Genomic DNA, 20107 nt, shown 5'->3' on the forward strand with positions numbered 1-20107 from the left:
TGTATAGGTAGGCATTACCTTGTGTGCATGAGTTATTCTCTTGTTTTAGACAAACCCCCAGCTGTAGCTGAGGACTTGGGAAGAGGAAGCAGACTAAGGGCAGGCAATTACCTACAGGGCTGGGGAACATCAGCCATGGCAGTGGTAAGAAGCCTTTTGTGCTGCTTTCCAACCTTGCTGCCCATGCACCACTCCAGTCCTGCTCTGCCAGCATGAGCATTAACTTCCCCTGGGGCTTTACATGGGGCTTACTGCATGCCCATGGGTGGCCTGACCACAGCTTGCCTATGAGACAGAGGACCTCTCTCAGAGCCTGCTCCGACAGCAGCAGATGCTGTTTTCCAAGGTACTGCTCATGGAGAACTGCAGGTGAGCATGGTGCAGCTTTACGCAGCAGCAAAGGATGCTCAGCACTTCTGCAAAGCAGATGTTTCAGTACCTGACAAAACCTTGTGAAAAGCAAAGATTAAGCAGTTTACTGACTCTCTAGAGGGATTTGATGGTAAGGAGAGTGGGAATCGTTCAGCCTCACGGTGCGCTGTCTTGGCTCCAAAATGTTTTGCTATTTTCTGCCATACTGTCTGTGTGTGTCAACTGCCAGTTCCACTGCTATCAAGATACAACCTTCTCATGCAACAGTCCCTTTGCGGCACAACTCTCATGTCTGCAGCAAGCTCCTAAAGGAGATGCCACTGAGCAAGTTCTGTGTAAGTAAGCATTGTAGGTTGGCAAACTTGGGTGGATCTTTGCTGTGCTGGGGTGGTGAGGAAACCATCTCCAGCCAAGGTAACGCTGCATTTCCGAGCTGCAGATATACAGGATATTTTCTAAAAAAAAAAAGAGTTGCTAGATATGTATTTTCAACAGGTGCAGAAGCAATTTGTTTGCAAAAGCAGCTGGCTATAATTCTGCTCCAAAATTACAGCCAGAAGTGATAGATGCTGCACACATGAGAACTCCACCAGCACAGCTGAAGGCAGATGAGGTCAGAAGCTGCTTTGAATACACGGTTGCATCACACGTGACGTGTCATTGCAATTCTCTTTGAGTAAAATGCTGTAGTAGGGTGAAAAGAGATTTTTCTTTTCCTTACCTGTGTAGTTCCTCTTCTGGGGGAGTGAGCAACCGGCACCGAGCATCAACCTTGTCCACTGGGAAATGTAGCAGTGGGTGGGATGAAGGGGGAGATTGCAGGAGAGGAGGGGGAACCCCAGAGCAGCCTCCGAGGCGGTTTTGCTAGAACGCAGGCAGTGTGTGTTTTGCAGCTTTCAGCCTCAGCTGCCGAACCGGTGACTGGCTGCAGGCCTGACGGTGGTGAGGCTGCTCCACTGCACTCCATGCCGAACATCTCACCCCCACCACAAACCCAGTGCTATCTTTAGTCACGTGGCATTTTGGGGGTCCACCATATACATTAGTGCCTGGAGGCAATCTGCATATCTACCCCTGCTTGGAGGGTAGTGATGAAAAAGAAACCCATCTCTTTATGTGGAAGACATACAGGGCTGTTGCTCAGCTTGTAAGGAATCATCAGCACATCTTGGAAGAAATACTTTCACACGAGCCAAGAGGTGCTTACCCACAGCTAATACCCTTCCGTCTAAGCAGATGCCATTCCCTTAGGCTTCAGCAAGTGAAAAGGAAAGATCCTTCCCGACATTCTTGCCAGGAAGATGCATATCCCTGTGTCACTCTCCCTGGAGTCACTGGCAGCCATCTGGCTGGGTTGTTTATGTTATCCCAAGGCAAAATCCCCCCTTTCTCCCTTCAGCATCACCCAGTGCTATTGTTTACCCCCCATGTGCACCAGCGTGCTCATGGATGGGCTCACTTTCTTTTTAGCCCTGTTGGATCAGCAATAAGCTATTCCAGTCTTTATTCACCTACTAATGAATTATACATTGATTATACAATAGAAGCTCTCTACATCGATGGGCTGGGCTCTTGTTCTCCCACATGGCATCTTGCAAAGCGCAGCTAAGCCCAGCTGCAGGTCAGCCCTCTCTGATGCCCTGAGAAAAATGAATGTTCACTGAGCGGGCTCATGAGCTGAGGAGATTGAGTGTGTCTGCACAGGATAAACTCATTTGGGTTTGCCCTTCCTCTGCCGTAACTCCAGTGGGAGTCAATGCTGTTCTTCCTCACCACCCTCCCCTTCCTTGTCCTCCTTATATAACCTAACCCATCACCATAGATACGTTGACATAAATATTTAAAGATGGCAGAGAGACAGACCATGCAGACAAGAGCCATTTGTTGAGTTTATTAGAAGCAGTAACTTCAGGCACTGCTACAGGTTTCTGCTTGTTTCACTGCCTCCCAAAGGCTGCCAGGCAGATACAACCTCCCCAGGCTATCACCGTGCTTCAGCTGAATTTGCAGAACAGGGCACAAGGAGTTTTGGATGAGCAGGTGCCAGCTGCTCCTGCTGGGGTACAGAAAAGGTCTTCTGGAGATGTCCCCCTAGATACACAGATGAGATTCTTGACATGATTTTTCCTACTCAAAATGAGGCCATTGGCTGGCTGCCCAAGGCAAGCCTCTTCTGGGGTGATGGAGATCCACCTTCCCACTGCCATGCCCTTTTTCAGGTCTCTGCTTTGAAAATAAGTATGGCAGGGTGTCGGCTGCCTCCAAAGTTACTCTTACATGCTCTGGGACTATTATCCTCCTGCAGGATGAATTTCTGAGGTTCTTTCACGTACCTCCAAATGTCCTATTTAAGGATTTTTGGTGATGCTGCTGTTGTTTCAGAGTTTTTTTTTTACCAGCACAGGTAAATTGTAAATCTAGGCTATTTCTGTCTTATTTGCCACAGAAAATAAGATGCAGTGGTTAAAAGCTAACTAGGACCTCACCCACAAAATTACATGTGTTTTATTCTCATGGTTTGTACATCATTTTTGTGCTGGCTGTGAGGAGGGCAGGGGGATTGCCATGCAACCAGATTACCACATCAGCAGCCATCCCGCAATCCTCAGTGGATGAGGGACTCCCGTCTACTTTACAAAATCTCCTGGAGACGCTGGGTGTTAGGTGTTTAGAGCCTGCTTCCATGCTAATCCTTCCACAGCCTCGTTACCAGCTCCCCAGGTACTCATGCGAGGTGGGGAGGATGTGGGTCTGTTCTCTCCCCTCATCCCCCTCCATCACTTTTATACAACACAAAGTTCTTTTGTGGAATGGAGCTGCTGGAAGGCTGCAGGCATCTCCCTGGGAGAAGCAGGATCAAAATACCAGGGACTGAGTTTGCAGAGTCCTGCTGGTAAGGGGCAGCCTGCTAAATCCAGGGCTGGGAGGAGGCTCAAGCCACCTGCTTTAACAGACCCTGGTGACTCCTGCCCATAGGGTCAGCTATCCCCAAACCCACAGGCATCACAACTGACCTATAAACAAGTTCACAAAAACACCAACAACACAAGCCCAACAGACAGAGGAAAACCACTGCAAGCACCTCCATTTTCTGCTGCTTCACTGTCTGCAAACCCAATTGCAAAAGCAAATTCAAATGGGCAGAGGAATTCTATTTGGGGTATGGGGTTTTGTTTTGTTTCTTACTTTTTTAGTGTTTATTTTTCAGCACACAAGTCTTGCAGGTAGGTAACTTTTTCACAGACCTGCCTGCAGCTGCCTGCTCTGCAAAGAATTGTGCATTAGCATGGTGCATTGCTGAGCCCTTGAACCAAGCCCATCCTCCCAAAGATGGAAGTCATCAGCCCTATTCATAGCGCTTACACTTGATACCCGCGTGTGACATCGATACCTGAACTGAATGTGTGCAAATTAGTTTTACTTATTTATACAGCAGCATTTTATAAAGAGCTGATAAAGCCACTGAGAGTCTTTGAAATGCAGTTTTGGTACTTTATGGACTGTACAGCAAGTAGTACAGCATGAGAAATGAAAATACAACACCTGAAATCACACATAATCTGGGGAAACAGTATGTATTATCTTGACACTGTTATCACAGTGGTGGTTATTTTCTTCCTGTACATTGAGGTCAAAGTTTTCAAAGGTACCCAGCTGAGCTCCTAAAATAAATAAATAATAATAAAAACAACCCTAAACAAAGCAAACAAAAAGATGTTTGGACAAATCTTGAAATCCTTTTCCACTTCCAAGTTTTGGAGAGGACTTCCTTTGTACAGCCAGATGCGTGAGCCCAGTTTATACCCAGTAAGTTTTAGCCTGTAACTGGGAGCTTTTTGATGCAGGAGATGGTGGGGCTGTGCCCCTGCTCTCCCTGTCAGAGCCACATCCGTGCCTCAGCTCTGCGCAGGATGGGATCCAACATAGCCCAAAGGAAAGTCCCAGAAACAAGACTGTGTTAACTCCAAACCAGATTGTTTGCTAATACAGTTTTTGGAGGGTATGAAAATGTTTATTTCTTGGTTTCCATTTTCCTTCATTTCCCAGCATAAGAGAAAAAAAGGCAGAAAGCAGGAAAAGAGAAGCAACAGTGACAAAAAAGAAACAACAATGAAGCAATCCCAAGCTCCCCAGAAGCAGATTCAATGCCAAATTCGTGGCAGTGATTGCATCTGGGGTTGCCTGCTCTCCAGTGCACAGAAGTTGATTTGAGTCATATTCCTTCACAGCCGTGGGGCTGCTGCTGCTGAAGGTCTTATCGGTTTGCAGCTGGTTCCTTCCTCTCCCTCACACAGACTCTCCAAGCAGTGCCTCTGAGAGTTTTCCTGGAAACTAATGCATGACGGGCTCTGTGATTCATGCAGCCACCTATCTTCAGTGTCTGTGTAGGGTTGGGGGGTATTTTCATTTTGATATTTATAGCTGGACAGGATGAAGATGCAGAAAAGAAAATGTTGTGGGATGCTATGATGTAGCAAGTGAGCAACTTCAGGATCCTGCTGTTACCCTTTGGATCAATGAGCAGGAGACACACAGGATTGTGGCTATTGCCACAACCAGATGGGTCGTACTGATAATTTGGAGTAGCAGTTACATGCATAAATAGCCTCATGAGCCTCCAACTTCTTTGGTAAGGCTGGATGAGTGAATGTGGCTTAGAGACAAAGGGTTTATGCATCCATGGCAAGCCCGCAATCCAGAATGCACTCAGCATAAGTAATTGGAGAATGGGGCCAACTTCTATTCATTCCTGGTCCTTGCCACCATGGAGCATCGTGGGCTGTTACTGCAGGGGCAAAGAAGGGTTTGATGAACATGACAGAGCTCTGGACCAACTCATCCTTAAGGACAATGGGAAGATTTCGGAACAAGTTGACTCATTTTCAGCATACATGTGTAGGAAATGCGTGCTTAGCTAACAGCACATTCCTGCCTATGGGATGCATGGCAGGGAAGACTCCATCGTGTGTGAAAATGTTTGGCTCAGAAGCTTTCACTAGAGGCACGTGCCCAGGCAGAAAGAGGGCAGGTTTCCACACATAGCACTGCAGGCAGGCACTGAGTTCATATTTAGCACGGTAAGGTCCTGAGCTTTGATGGAGGTGCGAGCTGCTGCCTTTACCAGAACTCCTCTTACACTCTGATTATGTGACTTAACTAGCCTGCCCCTCCCTGAAAGAAGTGAATGTACTTGCTGGGATGATAGTAGTTTATATTTTGAGGGATGAGCAAGTGGGTCAAGGTAGGTTTTGGCCAAAAGCTTGGGAAATTTCATCATGTTGCTGTTGCACAACTTTGTTTTTTTCTTAACTAAAATCTAAGATTTCTAAGCCATAATGTGAGGCTTACTTGCACTATTGACATGTGTGACCTCTTTGCTGGGCAGCCCTGAAGCCCCCAGATGCTCAAGTGATCCAGTAATCAATAGATAGCATCCTGAGTGGTTCTACTGAACCTGAAGCAATTATTTGCAGTAATATATCCAAAAGCTCAGGCAAAAAGTGTTTGGCAGATCAGAGCTTAGGATAAAATAGGTGGGGGGAATGAAGGTACAAAAGTAATGTTAAAATGTAAAAATCTTTTTCTTTTTTTTTTTTTGAAGGAGGTCCCCTCATGGTTGCATCCCAAAAATTCTGTATACAGAAATACAAATCCTGCTGCACCCTGCACTCATTCATGGTACCCTAGGCTTTACCCTAGGCTGCCTGGTGAGGTTAGGGGACGACACTAACGTTTGAGGGATGGCGGACAGGTTTGGGAGATGCTCAACAGAAAAAAAAAAAAAAAAAAGGAGAGGAAGAAAAGAAAAAAGGCAAAAAAGAAAAAAAAAAAGGGAGTTGGGGAAGACAGGCTGAGAATATGGGCTTGTTCAGCTTGGACAAGGGAAGAGTCCAGGGAGACACTAGAGCGGCTTCCAGTGCCTAAAGTGGCTGACAAGAAATCTGGAGAGGGGCTTTTTACAAGGGCACGTAGTGATAGGACAAGGGGGAATGGCTTCAAGCTGGAAGAGGTTAGATTTAGATCAGACATAAGGAAGAAATTCTTTACTGTGAGGGTGGTGAGGCACTGGAACAGGTTGCCCAGAGAAGCTGTGGCTGCCCCATCCCTGGCAGCGTTCACAGAGCTTTGAACAACCTGGTCTAGTGGAAGGTGTCCCTGCCTATGGCAGAGGGGTTGGAATGAGATGATCTTTACGGTCCCTTCAAACCCAAACGATTCTGTGATTCTGTGAAGACAATAGAAAAAAATTAAAAGGGAAAAGGGCAAAACAAGAAAAGGGAAAAGATGAGAAGGAAAAGAGGAAAAGGAAAAAAAGGTGCAAAAGGTAAGGAGAGAAGGGGGAGGAAACCGAGACAAATAAAAACTGCGTGCGCGGAAGAACTGAGCCCCATGTTTCGGGAAGGGGGGTGTCAGTGCGCGCTGAGCCGTCACCCCCGAGGGGCGGGAGGCGGGGCGTATGGGGGGCGTGCCCGGGGGTGGGGTATTCTCTTCTCCCGCTCCGCAGCCGCCTGCGCCTGGCCGTAGAGATTGAGAGCGGCCGCCATGGGGGTGGAAGGTTGCACCAAGTGTATCAAATACCTCCTCTTCGTCTTCAACTTCATCTTCTGGGTGAGCGCCGGGGCGGTGGCTGAGCCGCCGCAGAGCTTGCAATAGCGGGGCTCCAATATGGCTTTTCTGCCTGCGCTTGGTTTTACCCTCTATCCCGCTCCCCCACCATTAAGGCTTACTGCCTGGGATATATCTTAAGGGTTGCTTTTTCGGGGAGTGGGGTGTGTGTGTGTTTTTATTTTTTGCTTTTTTTAATGCACGTGTATATATATATTTATTTGCACATGTTTATCTATGTGTTTTTTCTATATAGGTACATATATAGGTATAGAATCATAGAATCTTTAAGGTGCTCGGGTCCAGCCGTTAGATGTGTTTGTACGCATCCGTTCGGAGCGGAAGGGTGGGGGGTGCTGCGCGGGGACCGAGCTGGGGTGGGGCGGGTTGGAGCGGAGCGGGGGGGTGCAGCGGGCCAACAACCCCCTAGGTCCGCTGGTCCCAGGCTCCTCTGGCTGGGAGCTGCGGTGGGAAAGCCGGGATGCAGCGGTGGAGACAGGGATGGGCAGGATGGATACTGCCAGGCGGAGGGAGGGGAGGCGCTGGCCCAGTCTTGCCTGCAGAGGAGCCGGAGAGGAGAAGGTGTTCCGAAACCACGGGGCTGGTTTTACTCCCCCCGGCCCGAGAGCTGGCAGGGAGTGTATCGGGGTAGGTGGTCCTGGCACCGTGTTGGGAGCTGGCTTTGACACCCGCGTGTGGATGGTGCCCAAGCTGGGGACTGCTGCCCCTGCGGCCTGGGAAGTTATTTTAGGGTGCAGATTTTGCCCAGGCTGGAGAGCTGTCCTTCACTGAGAAAGTTTCTAATGAAATAATCCATCCAGACATGCGGGTGATTTAGCAAAAAGCAGCATACCCCCGTTTTCTCGCAAACCAGGTTTTCCCTGGTTAGAAAAACCCTCCGGCAGCCGGGGCTGGCGTGGCAAGAAACGCTCCGTGCCTGCTCCAGCGCCCGCAGCAGCACAGTGTGCCCAAGCAGGCTGCTTTTTTCTGTTTCTGGGTGGTTTTGTTGTTTTTTTTTCTGGATAGGCTGTTTTCCATTCCCCAAAATGCTGTTTTTCTTGCAAGCAAGCCCAGCCCCACCTCACGGACGCAAGGCACAGCTTGCTGAGCGCTGGCTGCGTGGTCAGGATGTGGCCCGTGTCAACACCCTTCTTTGTCGAGAGGGAATTTGGATGTTTTCTTAATCTTTGCTCGCAGCAGTGAAGACAGAGAGGAGGGCTGGAGAGGTGGGGATAGGATCAGTGCCTTCCAGAGCAAGCCGTCCCTTAGCATGGGGAGTACTGTGCCCAGCGGGAGCCTCTGCCTGTTGCCTTCTTCCCGGGGTGCACGGTGAAGCTGTTGGGTGGTTCCCACCTGTGGGAGGTGCAGGGCTTAACTACTGTATGGGAGTGAGTACTGCCAAATCTGGCCTGATTTCAGGCCTCCTCGCCTTGTTTCTGGGTATAGTGCTGACCAGGGGAGAGATGACGAGCTCTGACGACGGTGGTGTTAATTGATACCTGATGCATTGCCAGCTGCAAGATGAATGTGGGACAGACCTGGGAGTTTATTTTAACCTTTTCCTCCACCTTTAAAATGGCAGGATGGAGGTGGGTAGGCTTTTCTCTGAAGTGTTGTACCTTCTGAGTTACCATTCTTATCCTGGGGATTCTTCTTCTCTTCTGGACCCAGTTTCCTGCCATTCTTGTTGCTGAAGCTGCCGGGTGGGTATGCGAGGGAGGAAGGGTCTCCTGGGTGGCAGGAAGGATGCTGGGGGCTCTGTACAGCTGCTGTTCCTGAGCAAGCTCACTTGCTCACCACAGTCTGTATTGACAAAACACCTTATCTTTCATAAATGGGCATCCTGCTTCCAACAGGAACAGCTGAGCTGTTTAAGTTCCCAGTTAGGACTTCTGGTGCCGTGCCCTACCCCTTGAAGGGAGCCTGATGCCTGTGGAAAGATGCTCCAGCTCCTCCCAAGGAGGGGTGCCTGTGAGCTGAGATCCACCAGCTCCCTAAACCACTCCCAGCACCGGGCTCCTCCATGGCCAGTCCCCCTTGGACCACCTCCTGTGCAATAAGAAACCTGGGCTTCATTTGAATTAAAAGTGCTTTCTGCAGGGCTGGCCATCTGAAGGGTGGTTGAACACCCGGTCTTAGGGTTTTCAAGCCCTTCTGTGGTGTTTTGTAAGCCAGTAGTTGAGTAGTTTACCACGAAGGGCACACGGTTAGCAGCCAACCTTGTGTGCCTGGGTCTGGAGGGATGCCTTGGTTGCCACCAAAGCGTGAATGTCCTTTTCACAGGATGGGATTTACAGGCTGGACATGGTCCTGAGCACCCTTGATGCAGGGTGGCTGTGGCAGGACGCCAGCAAGGTGCATGACTGGGCACTCGCAGCCCTGTGGCCTTGCCAACTGGCTAGCATGCAGAGGCTGCTGGGCATCACACACGCATGAGCTTATCGCATGCCTTGTGTCCAGTCAAGGTCGGGCACTGTTGATGAAAACAAGTGGGAGGCAGAGCCCAAAGTTTGGCAGGCATCACATCTGTGCTGCAGGGGACCTTGCTGCCGCACCCAAGAGGAAGAAAGGAAGCAATTCCCAGCCTTAACGGTGTTAACAAATAAGGCAGAAACTCTGATAACTTTTTAAAGTAGCCCTGCTGTCTTGCTGGACTGTAAATAAACTGACACCCCTCTGGTTTCCTCGCAGTCCTTCCTCTGTCAGCACAGGGGGTTTCACAAAACTGCTGTGTTGAAAAGCAAGAGGAAAAGGCAGCCCTGCTGCCAGCTCCCCAGGGCACCTTGGCAGCCCTCTCTGCCTGGGATGGTTTGGGTTTACTTTATTCTTTGGGGTTGTTTTTCCTTTGTGCATGCATTTTTGAGTAGAAGATGCCATGTGCTTGGTCCATAGTGGCTCTCGAGGAGGGAGCTGTACAGACCACACATACAGATGGGTGCGCATCCCAGGAGTGGATGTGGCCAAAGCAGGGCTGGGCTGGGAATGTGGCAAGTGGAGCTGCTTCTCCATCCCACACTTGGTAGACAGATGAACTTTTACTGCTTTTCTGAATTATCCAGGTCTGATGGCAGAGCTCAGTGCATGGGGCTGGACTGACCACTGCTGCAAAGAGTCCCTGGGGAGGATGAAGGAAGCCAGAGAGCTATTTTAAAATTTAATTAAGCATAACCAAGGAGAAATTGGCTTGCTCGGAGAAGGATCACCCAACTTATCGGCTAATACAGCCTATGGCAGCCTTCCAGCTCTAGAGCACTGCTGACTGCCCTACTAGAGAGGTGCCTAATTAAAAGGAAGAGCTTGCTCCTAATGCCATTTTCCAGGCACCACCTAACTCTTTTCTCTTGCTTGTATTGAGGGGATGTGGTGCAGTTGGGATGCAAAGAGGAGGAAGGGCAAGAGCAAAAGCAAGGTGGAAGTGAAAGTCTGTCTGGACAGTGGTGGTTGGAAGGGAAGGGATGGCAGGCTTGAATACTTTGTGGTACAACACTGGAAAATCTCTTGGCTATCCCTTGGAGTCCACAAAGCGTGCTAAAAGAAACTTGGCCCTAGTGATGAGAGGTGAGGGTGGAGGGAGGTGGCGGCTCTCTGTGGTGGTGGTGGTCCCGTGGTGACAATGCTGCTGAGTGGCTCTTGACCGTTCCAGTGTGATGAGGAGGGCAGCTGCGTACTGCTGTATGCAGGTTTAAACAGGGAATGGTGATTGATGTGGCATGCAGCTCTGAAGCAAATTAGCCTGCGTTTTGTTCTGGGTGCAGGCTTGTACTGAGCGCTGCTGATAGTGATAGTGGCTACCAGGAGGCTCCACTGCAGAGTATGGGGCTTCTTTTTTGATTATTGGTCTCCCTGGGAATCGCAGTGCTTGGTGAGTGTCAAAGGTGTGATGCCAGCCCAGCATCTTCTTCCACGAACTTTGGGTTCAACATCCTGGGATGATGTACAAACAAGAATACTTCCACATATGCTTCACCTGGCAGCTATTTAATATCTGTCTTTGAAGGGCAAAGGAGAGGTTTTCTTTGCAGGCTGTCTACCTGGACCCAAGTTGAAAGAGCTGATGGCTCTCTGGGATTTTAGCAGGTCTTTTGAAGGGACCAGTGCCCTGGCCTGTGGGGGTACTCTTATTTCCGTTAATGGGCTGGGCTGCCACTGGGAGGAGGGAAGATCGCTGGTGGGGGGAGATTGTTCTGTTTTCCTGAGGTTATTCTTCTGTCAACCACCCTAGTGCTTATCTCCTGCAAGAGCGTTAACCCATGTGCAGTGCCTTGAGAAACACTTTGATCCTGTACTGAGCAAGTGTATCGTTAAAAAGAGGAAGCAGTTGTATTACCCTTGTAGTTAAATGCATATGTATTGGGCCAAATTGATTTTGAAGCAACACCTGAAACTGTTTTCCTCTCTGCTGAGAGCAATTAAAACCTGCTGGTAGATGTCAGCGTATAGCGATACTCCTGTCCACAGAAGGAATCAGGCTGTGGCAGGCAGGGAGCAGTCTGCAGGCTCACTGGAGGACCCCACTCCTGGAATTTGGTTCCAGATTCCTGCTCTCCTCCCATCCATCAAGCTGTACTTGGCCTTTGGTGTGCTGCTCCTCGGGGAGTGTTCCTCTGGAGCTTGTTTTGAAAAGCCCCACAGTGTTGTGGGGCTGTTAACTTAGGCACCAGCAGAGAATTTCCCCCTGGCCAGCAGCTCTATTAATAGCCACTACTGAGAGGTGGTGGTGGCTGTGCTGCTGGGAGCAGAACCTTCCTCCTCCTGCCTGCAGAATACAGGTTTTTTCCCAAATGCCCATTCTGCGGTTCCTGGCCAGGCCTTGCCTGCAGACTTTCAGCCTGACTTTTTGTGGCCATCCAGTGCAGTTGCTGTGGAAGGCAGCAGAAATGATGCGCCTGCACTTCCCAAGAAGAGCCCTGTCTGTTGGTGCAGATGGAGAGTGCTTGTGCCGAGCTTGGTGGAAAAGGTTTTATCTTGTGTGGCTGTCAAAGTACAACTGCTTTTGTCTGATTTAAGTCACTTCTGCTTTCACCCCTCCAAGACATCTTGCTGGGGATCCAGACATGTTGGTGCTCCAGGGTATCCCACAATCCATCCTGACAAGCAGCAGGGACCATCTGTAGCGCTTCTCACCTTAAAATTGTAAGTGAATTTTTGGTATGAAGTCCTGCTGTCATAACACGAAGACCATCCCAGCATCAAGCCAAAGTTCTCAGGTTTGTGGGCTGCCATTCAGCTTTCAGCTGCACCCCGAGCCTTTTCAGTGCTTCCTCAGGGTACCTCTATGTGCAATAGAAAAGAAGTTCAACTAGTGTTTTCTAGGAAGGGTGCTGGCAGGTTTAGTGCTGCCTGTATTTGTGTGCCTGCCAGCAGTAGTCGTGTGCTCCTCCCCTGCCTGCCTTGCTCTTCGAGGTGGTGGTGCAGAGCATGTAAGGCCCTAGCATGCATCTTGCCAGAGTGCATATTGCTCTTCCAAAGATAATTTCCATCAAGTTACGAATTTCTAGCTTCTTGCATTCAAACCCAAATTAGCAGTTCATTCCTGGCTGTGCAAGTGGCTTCTTGCATGGCAAGATACTTCAGCCTTGGCAAGCCATTTTGTCCTTCTGTGTCCCACTTCCCCACACTTAAACGGAGGAGAATTCAGTTATACTACATCTCAGTTGCTTTGCAGGTTGTGCTGGAGAGGAGCTATGGGGGGCCTTGAGTAGGATCCAGGTGCTGCTGCTGCCTACCAAAGGGCTCAGCTTTGAGGCCGTGTAAGGGAAGCTGCAAGCCTGTGTGTGTCAAAACTTGTTGAAAATCTCTGATCATCTACCCAAATCATAAACCAGCCTAAATCTGATGAGCTTCATTGGCAGCATCTGGCTTCTTGTTAGTAACTGTGCTGCCCCATCCCTGGCAGTGTTCAAGGCCAGGTTGGATGGGGCTTTGAGCAACCTGGTCTAGTGGAAGGTGTCCTTGCCCATGGCAGGGGATGGGAACCAAATGATCTTAAGCTCCTTTCCAACCCAAACCACCCTATGATTTCACAGTTATAGTGGTGTGGGCTCTGCCAGTGGCGTTTCTGCAGCAGGGCAGGAGGTTCTTCCGGCCCTGTGGCTCATGCGGTTTGGGAAGCAGCGTCTCAGCAGCAGGACTGGCCATGGCTGCGGGAAGCGGCACTGCTAAAAATACAGCATTGTGAAACTGCTGGCACCTCCACTTCCCTCCTCCATGGCTTGAGCTGCAGGATGTCTGTGTCTCTTTGACACTTCCAGCAAGCCACCCTATAGCCGGGACTACCTCTTCCTCCTGCCCCCCTGCCAGGAAACCTATTTTGGAGAGGGGCAGAGGAAAGGGAGCAGGAGGAAAAGGGCTGGGGGTAGCGGAAGGGACAAGGGGGCGATGCGCATCCTGGCATGAGTGTCTGGGCAGTAACAGGCCAAGGTGGGAGCAGCTTGGACATGGGGTGCCCCATGTTAAAGGGGGAACAGGGCTATTCCATGCACCACTAAACTATGGAGGGGAGGAGTGACAACCCTGAAAGATGGGCTTGTTCCCTTGCCCCGCAGCTGGATATAGGAAATTTTAGGGTAAGCATATTGGTCAATGAGGCTTAATCCAGGAGGGAGTCCTGCTATGTGCATGGTGGATGGGGCAGCAAATTAGGGCTGTGCACCTGCCATCGTCATGACGCTCAGACAGTGGTACACTAACCCCTTAGGGGGCTGCTTTTCCCCTCCCCTACACAGCATCCCATGGGGGCTTTTCCCTGCCGTGCCAAATGGAAACAGTGTCCCTGCAAAAAGCAAGCCTTGGGAAGGCAGGATCCAGCTGGAAAAGTCTGGCAGTCTGTGGAAGAAGCAATAAATCTCTGGAAGCTGGAAAATAGCAGTAAAGAGGAAAGGCTGGAGCCTGCTGCGCCACCTCTGCTGTGCTGGAGGGCTGCTGGGGCGCCATCTCCATGGCCAGCCGCATCCTGGGAAGCACTGGGGATGCACCTCTGACAGTGCTTTTGTCTTGGCAGAGGAACGGCCAGCTAGGGAGTTTGGCTTGTGGAACACAGGTCTCAAAGTGCTGGTGTTGCTGAAGTTGCACATCTTAGAGTGTTGCTTTTATTGAAGCAGTCCCCAAAAATGTAACTGGAAAGCTTGGGGTACACCTGTGACAAGTGATGGCCCCATCCTCCAACACTGCCATGTGACAAGCTGGGCACACAAAAACCAGTGGTATCCTGCATGAGATCACAGATACCTACAGCAGAAAAAAACCGCAGGAATATTTAATGTATGAGGGAATGCAGCCTAGAGATGAGCATGATGCTGCCATCGGTGATTTGAGCTGTTATGGCTCGTATGGTCAAACAGCAGTGGTTGTCAGATGGGGAGGGAAGAAAATACCAAGCTTATATCTGGAACAAGTTGTATTAAAATGAGATTATCCCAAGCAAGGTGCAGTGGAAGGCAGGGTTACTGTAGCGAGCTGATAAGGTTTTCTCCCTTCTGTCTGCTTTCCTTTGGGAAGAAAGATGCCTTAATTATTCCCTGTGCTTCTTGGTGGTGGAAGGTTGTATGGATTTAATGGAAAAAGTTATTCACCATAGCTTAAACCCTGTTTTCATTAGTAAGTGAATGTCATTTTCTCTTAAGAAATCCAGCTGCTGTTGGATTAAAACTTCCATTTGGAGGTCCTCTGTGCTCTCTTAAAAAAGCAAATGGAGTCAGGCAGAGTGGGAGAGATGTGGGATGTTCCTAGGGCGCATTCGGGATGAAACTGGGAACATCTGGAGATGGTTCAGCTGGCTGCCATCAGCAGACTTCACCACTGGGCTAGGTTTGATGAGTCTGAAGAGCCCTTCAGCTGATGCTGCTGAATGATTGAGAAGTATCTTGAGGGTAGCTTGCAGGCTGCTTTCCGTTCTGTGTCAGATGCTTTAGGGCAAATTTGATCAGAAAGCAGCTACTACTCCTTGTGTTGGTGTTGCCCCAACCTCTCCATGGGTGGCAGGGGGTGCTGGGGTGGGTACTGCTGGGTGCAGAGGACAGCATGCCAGGGCAGAGCAGTGTTTCCTTGCACAGGGAAAAACAAACCCAAGAAGAGCTGCTGCCTTTTCTTCATCTCTCCCAACCAGCACAAACCCCCAAAGCTTCCTTGGGATCTCTTCTCCCCTGGGAGCCCCTGAGAGACCTTTTCTTTAAGAGTGGCACTGATTAATTTGGGGACATTCTTCTTCTCCCGAGAGGATAAACACTGACTTCGTTATGCCCTCAGACAATGAACGAGCCATGCCAGGCTGGATTTGGGTAACTTTCTGCAAAGCCACAAGCTGCCTTATTTGGAGTTGGATTTGAGCACATGCCGGCTGTCATGACTTTTCTCCATAGCCAGTGTTTGGAGAACCTCGGGCTCTCCCAAGTGCAAGAGGGGTGATGGACAGTGCCAGTGGGGAAGTTGCATTGGTTGCTGTGGGAGAAGTGTTAAAAGCTGATTGTTTTGGAAGCAAACTGGGGAAAGATTTCTAAAATCTTCCCTCCTGCTCCAGGGTGCTGAGCAGGGATTTTCTCCCTCTGGTCCATAGAAAATCCCCAGGGTCGGCTTGCCCTGTGAGTTTTGCATTAGTTGTGTGGCTCTGCCTGGCTTCTGTGGCACCCCTGTAAAAATCCCTTGGCTGGGACTTGCAGAAATGATCAAGGAGGAGAACCACCAGCTGACCTCCTGACAGCCTGTCTTGCACATCCCAGTCCCTGTGTGTTCACTGTGGCTCTGTTGTGCCTCACAACTGAGGACTTTGCACTTTCACTGAACAAACTCTTTTTGTGCTTTTTCTCAATGTGACTGTCATGGGGCCTCTCATGCCCATCGCCAACCTGGCTCTGACCCTGTTGAAAGAAATCATGTTTGCACTTCTCCAATCTTTGGTAGTTAACTTCCCTTTATTGAGTGGCTTCTAGGGTTTAGGACTCTCAAGATTACATCATCATTTGAACAGGGGCTTCCAGCCTTTCATAGAAGTGATATTACATTCTTAAGGGTTTGTTGTTTGGGGTTTTTTACATGTGTTTATATTCCCCTCCCCTCGTGGTTTTAAATGGAAGAGGGGATGGGTGGCATGGAGAACACAGGGAGTCCTGCTGGAACTCTGGCTGGACTTCCTCTCAGTGACACCTTCCCTGCTGCAGTGCCCCCACTCTGCTTCCCAATCCTCCCCTGCCGTTCCCAGCCCCGCCCTGAAAGAGAAAACAGTCATCTAACTTCACATAACTTGGACATAAGTATTCCAGTGGTAAGATGGGTCGATGCTCCAAGCACAGAACATCTCCTGTGTTGGATGTGTTTTTGCCCTTGCCCTGGGGGCTTCCATGTGTGTGTGAGTGCTCTGCTCTTCTGCTGGAGCACAACAGCAGGCAAGGCAGCAGTTTCAGCCTTGTTGACTTGCAGAGCTGCTCAGCTCTGTTGAGCATCTTCGTGGTAGCCTCCAAAAGCGGTGTGGTTGTGCCTTGGCCTGTACTGAGGCTTTGCTCTGCTTCAATCCCTGTATTAGGATGTTAAGGAAAGCCTTACCTGCCAGAGGAGCACTAGGTCTGCTCAGAGTGGAAGCCTGACCATGAATGGAAAGTAATGGGCACATGAGACTGGAGGCTGAGGGGAAAAAGCTCCTGCTTTCTAAGCCACAATCTCCTCATCCTTTCTACCAAGTTCTCAGCAGATAAAACAAAACCCTCTTTGTACATCACAGAGAAATGAAATGGGGTGATGACAGCCTGTTGGGAAAAGGGTCTAGTTGGGGCTCATCCTAAGTTCTGTTAAAAATCTCTCCTAAAAGCCTGAGTTGCATGTGTCGTGCTTCTTGGGTAAGGCTGAGCCTTCCATTTTAATTAACAGAAGTGCTTTTAGAAAAGAAATCACCTGCAGGAACTGGAAGGGGCTTTGCACATCCCCAGAATGAGGGATCTTTTCACAAAGCAGGGAAGATTGTGTGGCTCATGTGGTATGGGGCACAAAGCACGTTGCAGGGGTAGGACAGTGGTTGAGAAGGATGCTCTCATACGTGAAAAGAGTAAATAAGACTTTGCAGAAAGATGAAAAGCAAGCCTTCTGCTCCCACCTGAAAACTGCTGCTTGGGGTCTGGTGCTGCTGGAGCAGTAGGTAACATCTGCTTCCCTCTGCTTTCTCCCCAGCTGGCAGGAGGCATCATCCTGGGAGTGGCCCTGTGGCTCCGGCATGACTCGCAGACGACGAATATCCTCTACCTGCATCTGGGCGAGAAGCAGGCCCCTAACACCTTCTACGTCGGTAAGTAGGTGTGAGCATGCTGGCATCATATCCATGCATGGGTATCGTGCCCCAGGGGGAACTGCAGTGTGCCCAAAAGCAGGGCGGAAAGCTCCAGGTGAGCAGCAAGAAGGTCAGACTGAAATTACCTCCTGCTGCCCCTCTACTGCCCAAAACATCTCCTGCCATGCCAGTCAAAGCATATGTTGAATGTTGGCTGCGGCCCAAGCACAGAACCCGAAGTCACAACAATTGAAAGCACAAAAGACGAATTGCAGCATAGCAGGTTCTCCCGCTGTTCTCTGCTGCTGTCCCCAGAGCACGTTTGGGAAGAGGGGGGACTTCTTGGAAGCGTATCTCATTTCCTATCCAAAGGGATATAAAAGTAGCTGATGGAGCCCCTGGCAACGGAAAGTGAAGCTCGGTGAGCTCATGACTCATATTCTCCAGGAGGGGCAGGTGGAGCCTCTGTGTGTTATGGTTAAGCTTAGCACATTTTTTATTAATTTGACAGCATGCTGGCTTGCTGGGAGATTAAATCCCCTATTTTTGCCCTGTGCTCCAACGATCCCTCACAGACGAGGGGGAGACGCTTGCAGGACGGGCTGGCTGCCAGGCTGGAGCTGGCTTGGAGCGCAAGCTGCTGGGGCTGGGGACAGGACCCGTCTGATCCAATGTCCTGTTCTCACCTAAGGCTGAAATTACCTTCTGGAAAGGATTCTCCTTTGGTTTTCCCTGCTTGCCTACAAAACTGCATGCCTGAGCCCGCTCCCTGACTGTGCCTCGTTACAGGCCTGCTGTAAATAGCAGTGGGTTTCCCTCTCTTGTTGTCTCCCCTCTCCTGCTGCACACCCAGAGCTGTGTTTGCAGCATTTCCCTTTTGTAGATTTCAATTAACAAAAAAAAAAAAGGAACTCTTAAGAAGTTAAGCTCCTTTCCAGGAACCAGACCAAACATCTCCTTCCTTCCGGAGGCCAGCAACTGATGTCTCCCTAGTTAACACATTTCTCCCAAAACCTGGGGGACCTGGAATGCAGGAGCCAAGTCCTTCTGTCCCACCTGTTGTGCATCTGTTGCTCTTCCACCTCTTTCTGTTTTGTCTTTGTTCTCGGCTTTTGCTATTTAGAAGGCAGTGGGGAGCAGAGTACGGGTCCCACCACTGTGTTGGCCTTGTGACACCCAGGAATGGCCCATGTTTTGAGGCTGGATGTCTTTTTAAAGTTATATTCAGCAACAGATTGGCCTGGATTCCTTCTGGCGGCTGTAATTTCCATGCAGTAATAACAGCAGAGCATTTCTTTCAGCTGCTGCCTTTCCCAGCCAGCCCTCTGGAGTCTGAAAGATGGGATTTCTTTTTGCTTTTTCTTTTTTTACCCCTTCCCCCTCTTCCCCCCCTCAACTGATACTCCTCCGTCTTTCCTCTGGCATCCAGTGTACACATGCACATGATATTTCAGCTCTGGGAGTGGAATCCTCTGTGGAGTTGGCCTCCAGAGCTGGGGCTTTTGGGGGATTTTGTTTTTTCTTCCTTTTTCTTCTTGCAAACCATTTTTTTGTGTCTGGCGCAGGGCCCTGGTCCTGGGATCTGTCAGGAGGCTTTTAAAAGCCAGCCAGGCTTTGCTGCAGGACAGGGGGAAGCAATAAATACTGTCAGAGGAGGAAAACTTCTACCGTAGGGTTTGTACTTAGTGAGGAGGGGGAGCGGGAAAGCAGTGCTTTGGTGTCTCCTAATTTCTCTCTGTGTCCTTTCCCCTGCCCCAAACTTGGAGCTGTTTTGTTAAAAGCTGTTTTCTCAGGTTGTCTACAGGAGAAAACAGATAATTAACACAGCTGGTCAGTGCATGGGAATTGATGGCAATGGGGAACTGGGAGAAGGAGGATTTAGGGAGCAGGGCAGTTACTAGGGTACTACATGTGGTGCTTATCTGCCTTCAGCCTGCTATGGGAGCAGGAGGAGAGGAGCAGTCCCTGCTCTCAGCTTCCCTTCCAGCCAGACTGGACCACTGTGGCAGCTGCTCTTGCAGCCCCATGCGCACAGGCAACTGTTCCCCACTCACTTATCCATCCACAAGGAGGGAGCTCCTGGGGTTGGGGTTGCCCACAAGCAGTATTTCCCCTCCATTCACACTCTTCCCCTCAGCACCTTGGCACTGCATCCAGGGAGTTGTTTTGTGTGCTGGCTTGAGAGGTTATTAAATGAGCTCTTGTTCATGGGCTTTTCCTCAGCACGGCTCGCGAATCCTCTGATCCTTAACCACTTGTTGCAGTCTTGGCTTTTGGCACTTCCATTCTGGCTGTGGACCCAATGCTCCAGCAGATGGCAAGTTAACTGCTTCAGTGCTGTCAAGACTAAGTGCTACCGCAGATGGGGATAGCTGGAGCACCACACTTTCATGCTTTTGTGATAACGAGAAATACTTGCTCTTCCTCTGAGCTAGGCTTATGGTCTAATATGCATTTATTTGCTTTATTTGTAGATGAAAACCTAAAATCCTTCTTGCCCTTGTGTACGACTGCTCCTGAAGTGCTCTGTGTGTCTGGGCAAGGTGTTGATAGCAGGTCAGAAAACATTCTTCAAGTTAGCTAGAGGCATTAATAAGTTGGATGCTGACAACTGGTGAACCACATCTTAGGTGTTTATTGACCGTACACTTAAAGTAACATTTAAAAACAAAACAAAACTGTGATTCAGTTGGTTATGAGAGCCCGTGGGAAAAGGCTGAGCTAGTCCATCTCTGTGCAGATACCAGTACAAGCTGGAGCAGTCTGACCTCTCTGCAGCAAGTTGGTTGCTTTAAGAGCCCTTGGGGATCTTGAAGAGGGAAGTGACACTGACCTTCCTGCTTTTGCCCTATCTCAGTGGGATAATAGTGAAGATAATGG

At 49.7% G+C, this 20107-nt stretch overlaps 2 protein-coding genes across 2 annotated transcripts in view; both read left to right on the top strand.

Annotated features, from left to right (window-relative positions):
- Nucleotides 1–426, top strand: part of TSPAN32 (tetraspanin 32) — a 35257-nt gene extending 34831 nt beyond the window's left edge. Inside the window, exon 9 of the mRNA XM_062609387.1 lies at nt 50–426. Coding sequence (XP_062465371.1) covers nt 50–71 — 22 coding nt within the window. The 3' untranslated portion in view covers nt 72–426. The remainder of the gene's footprint in view (nt 1–49) is intronic.
- A 6411-nt stretch (nt 427–6837) lies between these two features.
- CD81 (CD81 molecule) overlaps nt 6838–20107 on the top strand; it is a 33550-nt gene continuing 20280 nt past the window's right edge. Inside the window, exons 1-2 of the mRNA XM_062609391.1 lie at nt 6838–6981; nt 17131–17245. Coding sequence (XP_062465375.1) covers nt 6916–6981; nt 17131–17245 — 181 coding nt within the window. The 5' untranslated portion in view covers nt 6838–6915. The remainder of the gene's footprint in view (nt 6982–17130; nt 17246–20107) is intronic.

This window comes from Pezoporus occidentalis, unplaced genomic scaffold (genome assembly GCF_034315485.1).
Source record: "Pezoporus occidentalis ecotype Australia unplaced genomic scaffold, CSIRO_AGI_Poc_V1 ctg137, whole genome shotgun sequence".
Classification (NCBI taxonomy): domain Eukaryota; kingdom Metazoa; phylum Chordata; class Aves; order Psittaciformes; family Psittacidae; genus Pezoporus; species Pezoporus occidentalis.